Source organism: Carlito syrichta, unplaced genomic scaffold, assembly GCF_000164805.1.
Source record: "Carlito syrichta isolate Samal-C Ts95f unplaced genomic scaffold, Tarsius_syrichta-2.0.1 Scaffold304402, whole genome shotgun sequence".
NCBI classification, from domain to species: Eukaryota; Metazoa; Chordata; class Mammalia; order Primates; family Tarsiidae; genus Carlito; species Carlito syrichta.
This window is the reverse complement of record NW_007248498.1, coordinates 21,934-40,285: the sequence shown is the minus strand read 5'-3', so window position 1 is coordinate 40,285 and position 18,352 is coordinate 21,934. Positions and strand designations below refer to the sequence as shown.

The following is an 18,352-nucleotide window of genomic DNA, read 5'->3' as shown; positions in this document are numbered from 1 at the left end:
ATCACTGCTTTAACTTATTCTTTTAAATTTTCTGAATCAGCCGTAGTTCGGTGTGACACTGGTATGAGACTGTGTTTGCCCTGTAAATGATCCTGAAATGTTGGAATCTTTAAGGAACGAATACCCTAAATACGGAGACTGTCCCATCACACATGGTCATGACTGCTAGACAGAGTGGTAACAGAAATGCTGTCCTGTAGACTGAACAGCTGGCTTTTCTCGTGGCGCAGATGAATGGTCTCGGCCTATATTTGGGCTCACCTCAAACTACAAGGGAATGACCAGAGAAGAGAGGGAGCAGAGAGATCTGGAGCAAATGCCTCAGCGACGAAGACTGAGCAGGTATGCGGGAGCGGAGGGAGTTCACCGCCAGCTGCGACTCAGTCTTGTGCTGCAGGCAGGGTCCCAGGGGCCCTGCAGGGTGACGGGGCTTCCTCTCCTCTGCTTGATGTGTCTGTGTAGCTCACGATACCCTGTTAGCTCAAATGGGACAGTGTGTGGTGAGGGCTCTCTCCCTGTACAAGGCCTTTCAGGGTCAGTTCCATGAACTGTGGCCCCTCGCAGTTCTGATTGCTCGTGCTCTTCCAGCCCCTTGCAGAAAACAGCCTCCTTGGTCCCATTTCCGCGCTCCTAGAAGGAAAAATTTATAGTGGTGTGACTTGCATCATACGTTGGGTATCGTTGCGTCCAGGAGGGCAGAAGCATTACTTGTGGATAATGGCAGTTAGGGCTCACCCGCACTGAAACCTGTTTCATAAATGAGTACCTAAATGAGTTGTCCTTTTTAAAGATTAGGCATTACTTTTCCTGATCCAGTGTTAAAGAAACGAGTTACAGTCGAAGTTTGATATTTTAATTTGCTCTTTTGCTTGGTGGTAAGGTTCTGACATTCCTAGTGTGTCCTTGTCTACTTTTGCAGCACTGGTGGTCAGACACCCCGAAGAGACCTAGAAAAGGTGTTGACAGGAGAGGAGAAGTAAGTTTTTTGGTGTTAATTTTTCTTCTTAGACTAAATAGAGAATTTATGTTTGCTGCATTGTTTTAAGAAGAATAGCAAATGAAATGGTATGGTCACATGGGTGAGGTGTGATTTTCAGTTTAACATTTTTTGAATATCTACAAAGCGTTTTTTTGACTACTCTGATATATAAGGCAAAATGAGAAAATAGTTCATCCAGTAAAGAATTTGTTTCTCCTCGCTAAATGCTGGACTCCGTGTTAAGCTATGCGAGTACATCAGTGAATTAGAAATATTCCATGTAGGCAACCCTTTAGGGTCCCCTCCCACTGTGGGAGCTTTTCTGTCCTCTCAATAAATCCTGCTTTAGAAAAAAAGAAATGTCCCATGCCCTCAAAAAGTGTTAAGTCAAGAGGGGTGATGATAGGTAAAGGGAGTGCTTAGACAGAGCTGCGGGGTGAGTGTGCGAGGCCTGTTTTCGGAAGGAGAAGCAGATTGAAGGTGTTGGGCGGTGGTGTGGTGCCTAAGGCGAGGGACGGTACAGTTGGGAAGACAAGTTAATTTGGGACTGTCAGAGTAGCTCCTACGGTATTTGAAATGCGATATAGGGAATAATGGGGTCAGTTTGTCAGCGAAGGCTTTGAATCAGAATGAGGCATTTTCACTCTCTGTGATTCCATAGGAAGTTTTGAGCCTGGATGTGTGAAGCCATCAAATTTGATTTGAGAAGAGGACACTGGCGGTGTTGTGTAGGAAGGCAGTGGGACAGAGGCAGAGACACAGCTAAATGGTGACAGTCATGCGGTAGCAAAAGATGAGAAGACATTACACAGGCAGCACTCCCAGGCGTGCTGACTTACTGGGGGAGAAGTTGGCTGGCTTTGAAGACTGTAGGCCTAAGTCCTGAGACAGTGGGATTACCACTCACTAAAGTGGAGGGAGGAGTAGATTTGTGGGTGTATATTAGTTCTGTTTTGAGCATTTTACGTGTGAGATGCCTGATGATATATTCCTCTAGATATCATAGGCCTAGAGCTTGGTATTTAGAGAGCTATTTGGGCCGGGTGCAGTGGTTCATGCTTTTAATCTCAGCACTTTGGGAGGCTGAGGTGGGAAGATTGCTTGATCCTCAGAGTTCGAGACCAACCTAGGCAACTAAGCAAGACCTAGTCTTTACAAAAAAAAATTTAAAAAATTAGCCAGGCATGGTGACACAGGCTGGTAGTCCCAGCTACTCGGGAGGCTGAGGTGGAAGGATCTCCTGAGCCCAGGTGGTCAAGGCTACGGTGAATCTTGATGGTGCCACTGCACTCCAGCCTGGGTGACAGAGTGAGACCCCGACTCAAAAAACTAGATAAATAAAGAGATACTTGGATTAGAGACATGGATTTGATGGTTTTCTCCATAGAAAGGATTGCTGATTCGGGAAGGCATAGAGTAAGACATGAAGTGAACAACTGTGAAAAGGAGAGTAGCCAGTGAAGGTGCGTGAGTGGCTGTGGTCCTGGGCTGAATCTGGAGGCGAATGAGGCTGCACCAGAGGGGACAGTGATGACGGCGTAGGGCAGTGGCAGGTGCTGCGGAGGTTTTTGCAAGTGAGTTGGCAGACAGGCACCACCCAGATGGCAGGAGGAGAACGGGAAACGAGTGAGAGGGATCAGTGTAGTTTGCAGATAAGTTGATGATGAGGCAGTGGCTTCAGGAGGAAATAAAAGTAATAGGGAATTTTCTTTGTCAAGACAATCTGCTCACACACGTATGAAGGTTGTAGAAGCTTAATGTTACAGATGGGGCACACTAAGTGGTTACTGCATTGCTGCTGAGAAAGAATACCACAGGGTGCATTCAAGAAGGGAATAGAAACAATTGAGAATGTTTTGCTGTTCCCTGCCCACCCCCGGTAGACACACACATGCACCCATTCCCCTTTTACCACTAGAGGCAGTTACCCAAAGTTGAGGAGTTTGCACGCCCAGACATCTACAGATAGAGTTTACTTCAAAGATGGTAATCTTATTTTAGTCCAGCATGGTTGCCCTCTAATTTACATAGAACTAAATACACACAAATGAGTGCAAGTAAAACTGCAGAAATGTAAATAAGATCAGAGAATTGGGCTGGGCACAGTGTCTCATGCCTGTAGTCTCAGTACTTTGGGAGACCAAGGCAGGAGGATTGCTTGAAACCAGGAGTTTGAGACCAGCTTGGGCAACACAGCACACAATCTCGTCTCTACAAAAAAATAAAAATAAATCTGTAAATGAAAGATGAATGGATTTTATCAACATCAGTATTATGGTGTTTACCTTATACTCTGGTTTTGCAAATTGTTACCATTGGGAGAGACATTGGATCTCCCTCTGTATCATTTGATTCTCTGTGATATCGTGTGATTCTGTAATTATTTCTAAAAGATTTTTTACAAAAATAAACAAATTACTATATGAGTTCCATATGCAAAATCATGTGAACTATTTTATGAGTATACTCAGTTTTAGGGGGTCATTTTGACTGCCTGATTTTTCATCTCACAAGTAAACTTGTGAGTGAGTTCATTAGACCAGAGAAATTAGGGTTCCAAATCCTGCTGGAAGGACCAGCCTTGGAAGGGAAAGGGGCGTGCGTGATTATATCTGAAGTTGAGGAAAGGCAAAAAGGATTCATGCAAATACAGAGGAAGTTGGCTTTGCAAGGGAAGCGAGGAATTCATACAGTAATGAGTGTGATGACAAGGCTAGCTAAGAGAGATGGGGGGGACATTAGGTGACCTTGAGGGGCATTGAAGCATTGCAGCTGAATGGAGGGGATTCTAGAACAAGGGTCTGAAATGGCCCTTGGGCCCCCCTGCAGCTGGCTACATAAGCAGCATGTTTCTCTTCCCTTTCTCAGGGCTCTTAGACCTGGAGATCCTGGATTTTGTGCCCGGGCTAGGGTGCCGATGCCCTCAAACAAGGACTATGTTGTCAGGCCCAAGTGGAATGTGGAAATGGAGTCATCCAGGGTAAGCACTCAGAGGAACAGCAAAGTGGATCAGATGCAGATTACTGTTTTATTTTCCACTTCGTGTTTAATAACACTCATTGCTCCTGCGGTTTATCTGATTCATAGAGGTCTGTTTTCTGATCTTTTGTCTAGCCAAGTTACAAATCGAGCAGTCAGAAAAAGGAAAAGTATTACTTACCCTTGGTTAAAGTTAACTGCTGATGAACTTTTTTTCATGTTTACAGCAACATTATCCAGTAAAGAATTTTCTTCTTATTAATCCCCTTTACTTCAAGTGAATCTTAAGGCCTAGAGTAGTTTTTTTGTTTGTTTGTTTTTTAGAATCAGGAGAAAGAACTTTACCGGCTTCTGGAAGTCTACCGCTCCCTTTCTCTTCAACTGTTGAAGCAATTCTATTGTGAAATATCTTAGGGTAGACACTTCCTCTGACATCATTGTAAACACTACTGAGTGTTGCTCAGTAATCTTTTTTATTCTCTAATCAAACTACTCTTTCTAGCCTGGTATTCTTAAAAAGGGCCTAAGCCGATTGGAAAAGCATAAGAGACGATTTGCAGAACAGAAACGACTCAGCAAAGTGCATCGTGCTGTCAAGTTCAGCATTGAAGGCAACAGGATGCCCCTGTAGGCCTGGCCCTACCAGAGTGTATCCAAGAGGTATCCCCAAGGAAGCATGCACTGTGCATGGGCTTGAGTTGTTAGCAGTCAGTGAAAACGTGTGTGTGTGTGTGTGTGTGCGCGCGCGCTTTCTTAATCAGAAAAGGCCAGCGTGTGTGTGTGTGTGTGTGTGCGTGCGTGTGTGCGCGCGCGCGCTTTCTTAATCAGAAAAGGCCAGCCCAGTTTTTAGTTTCTGAAATAATGACCCTAACAGGCACCTTGGCACATTAAAGGCCTCTTACTGAATGTTTAGAAATTGACATGGAAGTCCCTGCCTTCCTCAGTAATCTAGAGTCTAATAGATAATTACTTCCCTGGTAAGCATTTTGGTCTTCCTGGCTGGTACTTGTTTTGGTGGGAAAGGTTTTTGTTAGGACACAGAATGGTAATGGTCTGCATTCTAGGCATATAAACTGGTTAGTGGCTTCTTCGTGGAAGGAGGGTGGTTTGTTTTCCTTTTGTCAGTGGCTCAGCAGCACACATTTGAAGACTCGTTGCATAAATCCTGATGCTGAATATTTAGAAGATGAATTTGATTATTTGATTAGTACACAGAACATGGTCAGAAATGAAAAAAAGACTTTAAAGCCTGTGCTACATAGCGAGACCTCATCTCTACAGAAAATTTTTAAAAATTAGCTAGGCACAGTGGCACACACCTGTAGTGTGTAGTGTGTAGTGGCACACACCTCCAGCTACTCCGGAGACTGAGGCAGTAAGATTGCCTGAGCCCAGCAGGTTGAGGCTACAGTGAGCTGTGATCATGCAACTGAGCGAGACCTCCTGCTCAACAAAAATAATGGATGTTAGAACGTCTGTAGGCCAGACTCGCTGACACACTGTGCTTTGAGATTACTGGTGGTTCCTTTGTTGCAGTGCGCACAGAGGAGAGCCTGTGTGTGTTTGCCTGCCTTCTGTGCTTCTCCCTGGCCCCTGCTTTGGCAATTGTTCCCATGGACTTCACTCACCTTCCTGCCAGTTCACTTTGCTGTTGAGTGGCCATCAAGCAAGGCATGCTTTCTTATTTTTTGAGAATAAGTAAAGGATAGAGGAGGATTAGTTCTGTGCCGAGAACGTCCTCCTCTGTCTGTGCTTCCTTTCTTTGTTCTTGTTTGCACTCATCTCCTTGTCCCCTGGCCACATCTTCTTGGTGTCCCTGCCCCATCCATCCCTATTTCTCTTGGGCCCCTTTCTCCTTTTTTTCATGGTCTCTTCCCTCTTTATGTATACCCTCTTCTTTATAATATTTTCCTTCCCCAGTACTTTTATCTTTGAGAATTAGGAATTTCTGGATGGCAAAAAAATGTAGTAAAGCTCTTGACCAGTCTGCTCCTTTGGAAGCATACGTCATGCCCGGCAGGGCCAAGCACCTGGTCCCACCTCCTTGCAGGTGGAGGGAGGTGGGATGAGTGACCAACCTCCTACTAGAGTGAGAAGGGAGGAAAACTCAAGGAGGGCTCCTTTTCTGCATCTCCAACAACCCCACATAATTGTTATGTGCAGGTAATTTATCGAAGCCTCAGCATGGCCTGTAGAGCTCTGCCCAGAAGAAAAAGCCATGCACTAGGGGCTGATGATCCTGTGTTGCACTCCTGCTTATTTATCCTTTTTTTATTTTGAGTTGGAGTTTCACTCCCTCGCTCAGACTGGAGTGCAATGGCACGCTCCTGGTCACCGCAGCCTCGACCTGCAGGGCTCCAGTAATCCTTCCTCCTCAGCCTTCAAAGTAGCCGGAACCACAGGCGCACACTACCATGCCCAGCTAATTTTTGATTTATTATAGAGATGAGGTCTCGCCAAGTTGCCCGGGTGGGTCTCGAACCTGCGGGCTCAGGCAGTCCACTCACCTCAGCCTCCCAAAGTGCTGGAAATACAGGCTGAGCCACCGAGCCCGGCTTACTTATTTATCCTTAAACCACCTGACACTGCCTCCCTGTTCAGGAAGATTTCTTGCACTCTCACTCAGGCTTCCACATTGCAGACACTAATGCATATTATTAGGAAACACAGGTCCAAGGAGAAAAATGGAGAGAGTAATGGCTTTCAAATGAAACACTTTGTTTTAAATATTTCTATTTAATACAATTTTTAAAAAATAGAGACAGGCTCTTGCTATGTTGCCCAGACTGGTCTTGAACTCCTGGGCTCAGGTGAACCTCCCACCTCAGCCTCCCATAGTGCTGGGACTACAGGCATGAGTCACTGAACTCTGCCAATATTTTTATCTCTGAAATCGGATAAATAAGGATAAAACACTATAGAGTAACCCAAAGTCCTGTTCTTCCTCTAAATCACCACTGTTACAATTTGAGGTTTTAGATGTGTATTTCCAGTTATGCCTCAAACTGAGTTTTTATAATTGTAGGCAATTTTAAGGTTATAAAGAGAAAAATTATTCATGGTCCTCCCAATCAAAAACATTCTGACATTTTTTGCCTTTTTTCTGTTGATACTTTCTATAAAATTGTACTGTACGTTATTTTGGTCATTTCCTTGCATTAAACCACTTTGTAGATTTATTATTTTTAATGGTTACATAATGGTCTATCATGTGAATATGTCATAATTTGTTTATTCATTCCTCTATGGTTTCTCATTCTTAAATAATGTAGTAACCTGCACTACATTGTATCTGTATATGTTAATTTAGCCTATGGAATGCTTTTAAAGTAGCATTAAAGTGACAAAAGCAGTATGTGTTTTTGCGTAACCTTTTAAAAATACAGAAAGCAGAGATAAAATTGTCACCTTTAATCCCACTACAATTGAATGTTAACATTTTGGGGTTTTTTTTTTTATCCTTTTTATATGCGTGTGTAAACATTACTTTTTCTATTTCAAGATCATATTCTTTTATACTTTGTTGGGCTTCTTTGTTTTTTATTTAAAATGGTCAAAATCCATGTCAGTAAGCATTCTTTAGTGATTTCATATTGTGTCATCAAAGGTTGTACCGTAATTTAAGCTGTTTTTCTCTCGTAAAACAGTGCATCATACACTTTTAATGTCCTGAAGAAGTATGGCATAGAGTGATGAGTTGAGAGGGAGATCATTGAATTTAGCATGTTAGATACTATGGCTTTTGTAATTTTCAGGCTTGGGGTAACAAAGCATCTGTCAGCTAGGAGTCATATGTATTGTCACGAGGAGTAGGCTGGCACTCATCTTTGTGTCTAGCTGAGCCTAGACAGATCCAACAGGGCTCAGACTATAGCAGAGGTCCTGGAAGCAGGCAAAGGTAAGAGGCCAGGTTGGTGTGTGGAGCTGCTGGGTATCTGGGAGCAGGCAGAGACTTGAGTGGGTGAGGCTTCCAGTGCAGACTGACCGCTGATGCTAAAATCAGGGCACATTGTTTCTTGATTTATCGTAGAGTCGAGGTCTCGCCAAGTTGCCCAGGCTGGTCTCGAATCCCTGGGCTTGGGCAATCCTCTCACCTCTACCTCCCAAAGTGCTGGGATTACAGGTGTGAGCCACCCCACCTGGCCTTTTCAACATTTCTAAAAGGTGTCAGTTTCTGGGAGATCACATCTTTGTAACGCATACAGTCTTTTCAGGATATAAAGAAATGGCCCAGGCCAGGCTCAGTGGCTCAGCCTGTAGTCTCAGCACTTTGGAGTGAGACTCTAAACTCCAAAAAAGAAAGAAAGAAAGAAAGAACTAGCCCCAAAACCAACCCTTAGTTAAGTCAAGTATGTATAGTTAATGTGAATCTAGTTGCTTGTGAAGTAGTAATAATAGCACTACATCCCTTTTAGTTTGAGTACTGACTGTGTGCTTAACTCTGCTTGGGTTTGACTCACTATCTCATTTCCTTCTCTCAGCAGTCCTGGAAGGAGTTACCAGCCAGGGTATGCTTTGCTGAGGGTTACAGAACTTGCTGGGGCAGAGCAGGGATTCACCCCAAGTCTAAAACTCTATAGAGCCTCACGTACCGGTTTGCTTCTCTAATTCTCTCATTCTGTTTATTATGCTTGAGACTTTTCCTCAGATGACTTTCCTTTGCTTTAAAAGATGATCCTTTTTTATGCCAGTACTGTTTGACAGTGTATGTGCTCAGCTCCAAACTTGGTCTTTGGAAGGGAGGAACAAAGAGATGTAATATAATGTAGATAATGGAATTGGGAGGATCAGAGTCTCAACTTTCCCCCTTTCTTTCATCCAGGAGGTTTCCGTGGGCTGTGGTAAAATTAAAAATAAAGCACAAACAGCAGAATTATTCTTCATTGAGAAAGTTTAACATGTGTTTCTGACACTGCGTATACTTGTTCTGTTATTCTTGAAGTCACCAAGAATGCATCTGGTTATTCTAGAGCTAGGCGCTCTCCTGAATGCCGACTTTCAGATATGGGGAGATGAAAGACAAAACTACCTTTATGTATTTCAGTAGTTTGCTCTTTAATTTTTCCCCCACTCTTAGTTTCAGGCAACCTCCAAGAAAGGTATCAGTCGACTGGATAAACAGATGAGAAAGTTCACAGATATCAGGAAAAAAAGCAGATCTGCACACGCAGTGAAAATCAGCATCGAGGGCAATAAAATGCCATTGTGACCTTGCCTGGGACGTGTCCCCATCACTACTCTAAGAAATGCGCAGTGGACTCTGGAGAAAGAAGATATTTTTTAAAAATTTTAGTGTGTCTGTAAATGGTTCAGCTTGTATCACATGTTGTCACAGGACTCGCATTTCTCTCAGTTATATTTAAAACCATTTGTTGTGTACTTTGTACAGAGAAATACTAGTCATACTTCTGTAAACTTTACACAATAAAATTTCGTTCTGGTTTTGGGGGGCTGTCTCTTCATTGTCTTAGAGGATGCATTCATAATAGGGACAAAAATTGGTTTCTGGTGGGTGGAAAAATCTTACGGTGTTACAGTGGTTTGTGACCTTTCAAAGGTCAATTCTACCTGACTGTGGTATAATGAGCCATTTGCCTTTTTCCCTGGTTCCTGACAAGAAATGTCCAAAACCCTTGGGGCTTCCTGAGTGACTGGAGTGTCTTTGTTATTCTAATGAGGCAACTCATGGTGGGCCCCTAGATAGTTTGAGGTTGAAGGCTGGTCACTGGAAAGACCTTACCACCTAATTAGAGGATTGAAACTTTGAGCTAGCAGGACCTGGGAGCCTGAGATCCAGTCACATGGCCTATTTCATTTCACCCACCGTGCTTGCCTGGCGAGTCCTCCGTTAAGATCTCTGGACATCAAACCCAGTGGAGCCTCCTGGCTGGTGAGTGCACTGGTGGGCTGGAGAGCTAGGGGCCCTGACGGGGGAGAGGGGCACAGAGGCTCTGCATTTCCTCCCAGGTTTCCCCCTGTGTGTCCCTCCACTTGGCTGGTCCTCCTGATGTGCATCTCTGTAGGAAACTCGTAAGTGTAGTGCTTTCCTGAGTTCTGTGAATCAGTTTAGCAACTTCTCGGACCTGAGAGAGTTGTGGGAACCCAGATTTGTAGCCAGTCGGTCAGAAGCAGCGATGGCCTGGATACCTCCCTTGTGGCTGGCATCTGAAATGTGGGCAGTCCTGTGGATGACCAAGCCCTTAAGCTGGTGGACTCTAGCACTCGATCTGGTTGCTTCAGAATTGAGTTGTAGTATCCCAGTTGGGGTTGAAAGGAAATAACCAGCAGAATCTCAAGTTTTAGTGTGCTTCTGCTAGGGGATAATTATTTCATCTTAATTTAAATTTTTCTTCGGCTGGGGTCATCATGGAAAAAGGGTGAAGAAATATTGTCTTAGAGGAAACATGGATGTGATTGAAAGTCAGAATACCAATTTCTTAGAGCAGTTGGGCAATGAGGAGAAAGAAGAATTAGTTTGCGGCCATCTTATTGCTCTATTTTTGTGATGCTCTTATTATCTTAGTAGTTGCTACAGACAATTGTGAGAGATCTTTGATAGGTCACAATAAACCCAAGAAAAGTTTTTCACTAAACTATCTTACAGAAATCCTGCTCAGATCCAAGTTGGTACCTTGGTTTTCAAAAACAAATAAGACTTACCATCAAACTAAACTGCTAAAATAACATGCATAAGTTTGTGCACTAAAACACTACTCATGAAAACTTCTCAAGCTTAGGGGTAGGAGTTCGAGACCACTCTGGGCAATATAGTGAGAACTTGTTTCTACAAAAAAATAAATTATCCGGACATGATGGCATCCAGCTACTCAGGAGTCTAGGCCAGGAGAACCACTTGAGCCCAGATCAAGGTTGCAGTGAGTCATAATCATGCCACTGTACTCCAGCATGGGCAACAGTGAAATTGTCTCAAAAAAAAAAAGCATAAATAGAATATAATACTTTGTAAAAAGCATGTACATAAACGCATTAGAAGGTAATAGTGAACCACTAGATGGAGACAAAAGCCCAAACTTCTGCAATGTTTTATATAAAAACATTTGAAAAAGCAGGCCAGGCACAGTGGCTTATGCCTATAATCCCAGCATTTTGGGAGGCCGAGGTGAGAGGATTGCCTGAGCCCATGAGTTCAAGACCAGCCTGGGCAACTTGGTGAGACCTCATCTCCAATAAATGAAAAATTAGCCAAGTGTGGTGGCCCATGCCTGTAGTTGTAGCTACTTGGAAGGCTGAGGCGGTAGGATCACCTGAGCCCAGCAGGTCTAGGCTGCTGTGGCTGTGAGTGTGTCTGGGCAGCAGAGTGCCACTCCGACTCAGGAAAAAAAAAAAACCAAAAAAACAGCCAACTAGTGGTACTTTATGGATATTGATCATTATTAAAGGTGAGAAGGTAGTTTTTAAGATTTTAAAGTTATGCCATTTGGGGATTTCATGGGGTAAACTCCAATTAACTGAAGAGTTCACTTTTATAGGATAAGACATTTCCAAGTAATAAAGTAAAAACTTAAATGAGAGATTCTCCAGTTTTTGAAAGAAAAATTGTTAGTTTCTGTATAAATGATGCTTACTTAGTACAAGGTTTATTTAGGGCATCTCAAACCTGGCTGGCCAGAAAAACTTTTTTAATTTGAAATATTTCCAATGTATAATTGTTGCTAAGGTAGCATAATAAGCTATACAGTCATCACTGATAATTACCAAGTGTTATCATGTTGCCACATTTTTTTAACTTATGTATGCATAATGTTGGGTTTCTTACTGAGTTGTGGGAGGTCTTTGTATATTCTGATGTTAATGCTTTGATATATGACATGCAAATATTTTGTTTCTGTAGATTGTCTTTTCACTGTTGATTGTGCAATTTTATGCATAGATGGTTTTAATTTTTATTTAGTCCAACTTACTTATTTGCACACCCAGATGAGAGTAGCTTGCTGACAGTTTGTGTCTCAGGCCCCACATACTTAAGCATATTTCTCCCAAGAACACGGACTCTAGTGTGTCCCAGGATTTGGTGATGTTAACTTTGACCACTTGGACAGGGTGTTACAGAATCATCTTTATTTAACATAAGATTCGTCATTGTAACCATTTTTAAGCGTACTTCCTGTTCAGTGGCATTGGGCATGTCCGCACTGTTGTACAGCCATTGTCACCATCCATCTGAAATCTTTTTATCTTGCAAAACTAACTCTACCCATTAAACAACTCCCATCCGTTCTCCCCCCAGCTCTTACTCATTCTACTGTGGTCATTGTACTTTCGTCTCCATGATTTTGACTCTTCTAGCTATGGAATATAGATAGAATAATGCAGTGTTTGTCCTTTTTTGACTGGTTTACTTCGCTTAGTATAACGTCCTCAAAGTCCATCCATGTTGTAGCACGTGTCCGAGTTTTTCTCCACTTTAATGTGGGTAACATTCCATTGTGTAAATATACCACATTTTGTGTATCCATTCATCTACCAGTGAACTGGGGTTACCTCCACCTTTGGCTACTGTGCGCAGCGCTACTATGATCAGAGATGTACAGATACTTGTTCAAGACCCTTCTGTCAATTATTTTGCATAAATACCGAAAGTGGAATTGGTGGGTTACATGGTGATTCTATTTTTAATTTTTTGAGGAAGTGTAACATTCACATAATATTTCTTAGGGCCTGCACCAACAGCACACTGGGATTCAAGTTTCTATGCATGCTAACACTTGAAATTTTATGGGTTGCTTTTTTTTTTTAATAGTAGCCATCTGGTTGGCTATGAGGTGGTATCTCATTGTTTTAATTTGCATTTCCGTAATTATTGATGTTGAACATTTTATTTTATTTTATTTATTTTTTGAGTTGGAGTCTCATTCTGTCACCCAGACTAGAGTGCAGTGGCTGCTCCCAGCCACTGCAACCTCGACCTGCTGGGCTCCGGCGATCCTTCCGCCTCAGCCTTCCCAGTAGCTGGAACTACAGGTGTGCGCTACCACGCCCGGCTAATTTTTGACTTATTGTAGAGATGAGGTCTTGCCAAGTTGTCCAGGCGGGTCTCAAACCCTCAGGCTCAGGCAATCCACTCATCTCAGCCTCCTAAAGTGCTGGGATTACAAGCTGAGCCACGGAGCCCGGCTTGTTGAACATCTTTTAGTGTGCTTATTAATGTTTTGTATTATCTTCCTTGAAGAGATGTCTGTTCAAGTCTTTTGCCCATTTTTAGATGGGGTTGGTTTTTTGCTGTTGAGTTGTAGGAGTTCTTCATGTATTCTCGTGTTAACACTTTATCAGACCTATGAATTGCAAATATTTTCTTTCATTCTATATGTTGCCTTTTCGCTCTGTTGATTGTGTACTTTGATGCACAGATTATTTTAATTTTGATTTAAGTCCAATTTATTTGCTTTTTTATTGCCTGTGCTTTTGGTGTCATATCCAAAAATGATTGCCAAATCCAATGTGTTAATGCTTTTGCCCTGTTTTCGTTCTAATTTTTCATTCTAGTTCTGTCATTTGGTCTTATGGTTAGGTCTTTGGGTCATTTTAGTTAGGTCTTACGGTTAGGTCTTTCGGTCATTTTGAGTTAATTTTTGTTTACTGTGTAGGATAAGGTCAGACATCATCCTTTTACATGTGGATATCCCGTTTTCTCAGCACCATTTGTTGAAAAGACTTGTCATTTCCTCATTGAATGGTCTTGGCATCCTTGTTGAAAGTCATTTGACCTTACATGCAAGGATTTATTTCTGAACTCTGTTCTATCCCGTATATCTCTCTCTGTCCTTACTACAATACTGTTTCGATTACTGTAGATTTGTTGTAATTTCTGAAGTTAGGAAGTGTGAGTCCTCCAGCTTTGTTTTTTAAGATTGTTTCAACTGTTTGGGATTTCATAGGAATTTTAGAATAGACTTTTCTATTTCTGCAATAAGCATCATGGGATTTTGATAGGCACTGAATTCAATCTGTAGCTATACTTTGGGTAGTATTGACATCTTAACAATATTAAGTCTTCCAATCCATCAACATGGAGTGTCTTTTCATTTATTGGTATCTTTAATCTATTTTAGCAGTGCTTTGTAGCTTTTAATGTATAAGTCTTTCATCTCTTTTAGGTTTAGTCATAAGTATTCTTTGCTTTATAAATTGAGTTATTTCCTTAATTTCCTTTTAGGATTGTTTGTCGTTAAAATGTACAAATGCAACTGATTTTTGTATTGGTTTTGTTTCCTGAAGGTTTGCTGAATTTGTTTATTCTAACAATTTTGGTGAGTTTTTTTATTTTTATTTTTTGGGATGGTGTTTTGTGGGTTCTCCAGGCATTTCTACATTGAACATCATGTCATCTGCAAATGGATAATTTTAATGTATTTATCCCAGTTTAGGTACTTTTTATCTGTTTTTCTTGTCTAATTGTGACTCAGCTTTCCATTACTATTTTGAAGAGAAGTGGTGAAAGTGGGCATTCTTGTCTTGTTCCTGATAAGGAAGTGCTTTCATTTCACTCTTTTACCATTGAGTATGATTTAACCAGGGGCTTTTCATATGTGGCACTTGTTATGTTGAGTTGCTTTCTAGCCCTAATTTGTTGAGTGTTTTTATCATGAGAGAGTGTTGGATATTTTCAAATGCCTTTTCTGTATCAGTTGAGATTGTTATGCTTTTTTTCTTCATTCTGTTAATGGTATATTACACTGATTGATTTTTGTTATATTGAACCATTGTTGCATTCTGGAAATAAACCCTCCTTGGTCATAGTGTATAATTCTTTTAATATGCGATTGACTTTTGAGTATTTCGTTGAGCATTTTTGCAACAGTATTCATCAGGGTTATAGGTCCGTATTTTTCTTGTAGTGTCTTTGTCTGGTTTGGTATCAGAGTAATGAAGGCCTCATAGTTTGGAGTTTGGAGGTATTTCTTTTCAGTTTCTTGAAATAGTTTGAGGAGGGTTGGTATTCTTATTTAAATGCTTAGTGGAACTCACCATCTGGTCCTGGACTTTTATTTGTTGGGAGGGCTTCTGTTACTGATTCTGCCTCCTTACTAGTTATAGATCTGTCCAGCTTTTTGTTTCATGATTCATAGTTTCCAGGAATTTTTCTATTTTATTCACATTTCTAGGAATTTTTCCCTTTTACTAGGTTATCCAATTTGATGGCATGCAGTTCATAGTACCCTGTTATCCTTTTTATGTCTGCAAAATTGGTCATAATATCCCTTCTTTCATTTCTGATTTTAGTTATTTGAGTCTTTTTCTTGGTCTGTGTAGCTAAAGGTTTGTCAGTTTTGTTGATGTTTTTCAAGAACCAACTATTGCTTTCTTGGACTTTTCCCTTTTATTCTAGTCTCTGTTTATGTTTATTTCTGCTCCCATTTTAATTTATTTTATTATTTTATTTTACTTTATTCATTTTATTTTTATTTTATTTATTGGAGACAGGGTCTTACTCTTTGGTCCAGGCTGGAGTTGTTGCAGATTCACTACTCACCACAGCCTCTACCTCCTGGGCTCAAGCAGTCCTCCTACCTCAGGCTCCTTAGTAGCTGGGAGTATAGGCACACACCACCACACTCAGCTAATCTTTGTATTTTTTGTAGAGACAAGGTCTCCCTATTTTGCCTGGGCTTCTCTTGAACTCCTGGGCCCAGGCAGTCCTCCTGCCTTGGCCTCCCAGAGTGCCGGGGTTACAGGCATGAGCCACCATGCTCTGCCTTTGCTCTGATGTTTATGGTTTTTTTTCTGCCTGCTTACTTTATGTTTAATTTGTTTCTTTCCTAATTCCTTAAGGTATAAAATTAGATTGTTGACTTGAGATCTTTCTTCTTTTTAAATGTAAGCTTTTATAGCTATAAGTTTCTCTCTCAGCATTGCTTTTGCTGTATCCCATAAGCTTTGGTGTGGGTTCTTATTTTCATTTGTCTCAAGGTATTTTCTAATTTCCCTTGTGATTTCTTCCTTGACCCATTGGTTGTTTGGGAGTACACCATTTAAATTCCACATTTGTGGATTTTATAGTTTTCCTTTTGTTGATTTCAAATTTCATTCATTGCGACTGGAAAGATTCTTTGCATAATTTCAGTCTTTTAAGGTGTATTAAGACATGTTTTTTTGCCTAATGGTCTGGCCTAGAGAATGTTCTGTGTACACTTGAGAAAAATGTGTATTCTGCTTATCATTGGGTGGTATGTTCTATATATGTCTGTTAGGTCCAAATGATCTAAAGTGTTGTTCAAGTCCTCTGTTTACTTATTAGTCTTCTGTCTGTTACTGAAAGTGGGGTATTGATGCCTACTATTATAGAGATGTCTATTTCTCCCTTCAGTTCTTTCAATACTTATTTCGTATGTTTAGAGGCTCTGGTGTTTGGTGTGTTAATATGTATGTGTATAATTGTTATTAATATATCTGATTTGTGAATTGATCCTTTTTTCACCATGTAATGTTCTTCTTTGCCTCTTGTAACAGTTTGTACTTACAGTGTATTTTGTCTGACATCAGTATAGCCACCCGTTTTCTTTTGGTTACTATTTGCGTGGGATATCTTTTTCTGTTCTTTCATTGTCACCCTGTGTGTGCTTAGATCTAAAGTGCATCTCCTGTAGACAGCATATAGTTGGATCCTGCTATTTTATTCTGCCAGTCTGTCTTTTGATTTGGGAATTAAAGCCATTTACATTGAAAGTAAACGGGAAAGGACTTGCTGTTGCCATTTTGTCATTCCTCCAACAGCTTTTTTGGGCCCCTTTCCTCCCTTCTCATTTCCTTCTACGTGTGTTCCATAGATGTTTCTTTGTGATGACCTAAAGTTGCAGCAGTCTGTGTAAGCCGATGACTTTACTCTCATATGAACACTCTACTCCTCTGCCTCCCCTTTATGTTACTGATGGCTCAGACTGCGTCTTTATATATTATGTGCCCGCTATCATAAACTTATCGCTTTTCTATTTTGTGTTCTATAAAATAATAAAAAGGGGCGTTATAAACCAAAATTATAACAATGCTGGTTTTTAAGTTTGTGTATTTGCCTTCACAGGAGGAATCTGTATTTTTGCCTGACTTTGAGTTGCTGGTGTTCTTTCCTTACAGGTTGGAGGAAGAACTCCCTTTGGTGCTTCTTGTAGCGCAGGCCTAGTGGTATGGATTTCCTTAACTTTTGCTTACTTAGGAATATCTTCATTTCGCCCTCACTTTTTGAAGGATAGTTTTGCCATAAAAGGGTTCTTAGATGACAGAGTATTTTTTCTTTCTATTTATTTAAGACCAGTCAAGTACAGCAGTGAGAAGGGTGGAGAGAACAGAATGAGGAGCTTAAGCTGTAACTCACAGTGAACAGTCAGTTGAGGTAACTCACTACCTTCAGATCAGCCCTTTCATCCCTTTAAATATATCATCCTGCTGCCTTCTGGCCTGCCAGATTTCCACAGAGATTGTGTCCTGGGAGGCAGAGAGGGGCTTCTTTAGTTAAAAAAAGAAAGAAAGAAAGCACTACACAGCTTTTTGGGAGACAGTGGATTAACTAGTGTTTCTAAAGCAACTTGTTCCCACCCGCCTGCATACTCTTCCTCTCAGACGGCAGAAACGGCTGCATCACGCTCCACACTGCCACTGCTTTCTGCACTCTTCCCCAGTTAGGGTGGAAGTCCTCTCATATCAGATTCACTGTGGAACAGGGAGCGTGTGATGTGGAGTGGTGCCGATGGAACCTGTGTTACAAAGTAGTTCGAGATGTCGGAGAAGTCCTAAGGCATCGGCTTGCCCAGGGTGGTCAGGCTAGATTGTTGTGAAAACACATGGGTGTTTTGTGGAGGTGAGGGCTCAATGTGCCTGGTTTGCAGTATTACACTGCAGGTGTACACTTCATGTGTTCATTTGTTTTTGAAGAAAATGGTGGTGAAGTATGTCACTGGATTGCCTGTGTGACTTGTTTTAAGCAAGCTCAACACACAAAGGTAATGATTTCACCAAAACTTGGAGGCGATAAGTTTATAAAAAGATTCACCAATTTTTTAAAAACATTCTTTCTGCTTTAAAAGACTTGAATTACAAGCCGGGCTTGGTGGCTCAGCCTGTAATCCCAGCGCTTTGGGAGGCTGAGGTGAGTGGATGGCCTGAGCCCGCGGGTTCGAGACCCGCCTGGGCAACTTGGCGAGACCTCATCTCTACAATAAACCAAAAAATTAGCCGGGCGTGATAGCGCGTGCCTGTAGCTCCAGCTACCTGGAAGGCTGAGGCGGGAGGATCGCCAGAGCCCAGCAGGTCGAGGCTGCGGTGCCCAGGAGTGGTCACTGCACTCCAGTCTGGGCAACAGAGTGAGACTCCAACTCAAAAAAAAAAAACCCCCCAAAAACAAATAAAAGACTTGAATTACAAAGTTTGAAGGAACAATTAGCA

At 41.6% G+C, this 18,352-nt stretch overlaps 1 protein-coding gene across 1 annotated transcript in view; it reads left to right on the top strand.

Annotated features, from left to right (window-relative positions):
• The window catches only part of IWS1 (IWS1, SUPT6H interacting protein), a 39,166-nt gene extending 29,761 nt beyond the window's left edge, over positions 1-9,405 (top strand). Inside the window, exons 12-15 of the mRNA XM_021713286.1 lie at positions 231-342; positions 920-976; positions 3,848-3,959; positions 9,036-9,405. Of these exons, the coding sequence (XP_021568961.1) occupies positions 231-342; positions 920-976; positions 3,848-3,959; positions 9,036-9,167 (413 nt within the window). The 3' untranslated portion in view covers positions 9,168-9,405. The remainder of the gene's footprint in view (positions 1-230; positions 343-919; positions 977-3,847; positions 3,960-9,035) is intronic.
• Positions 9,406-18,352: the final 8,947 nt, after the last annotated feature.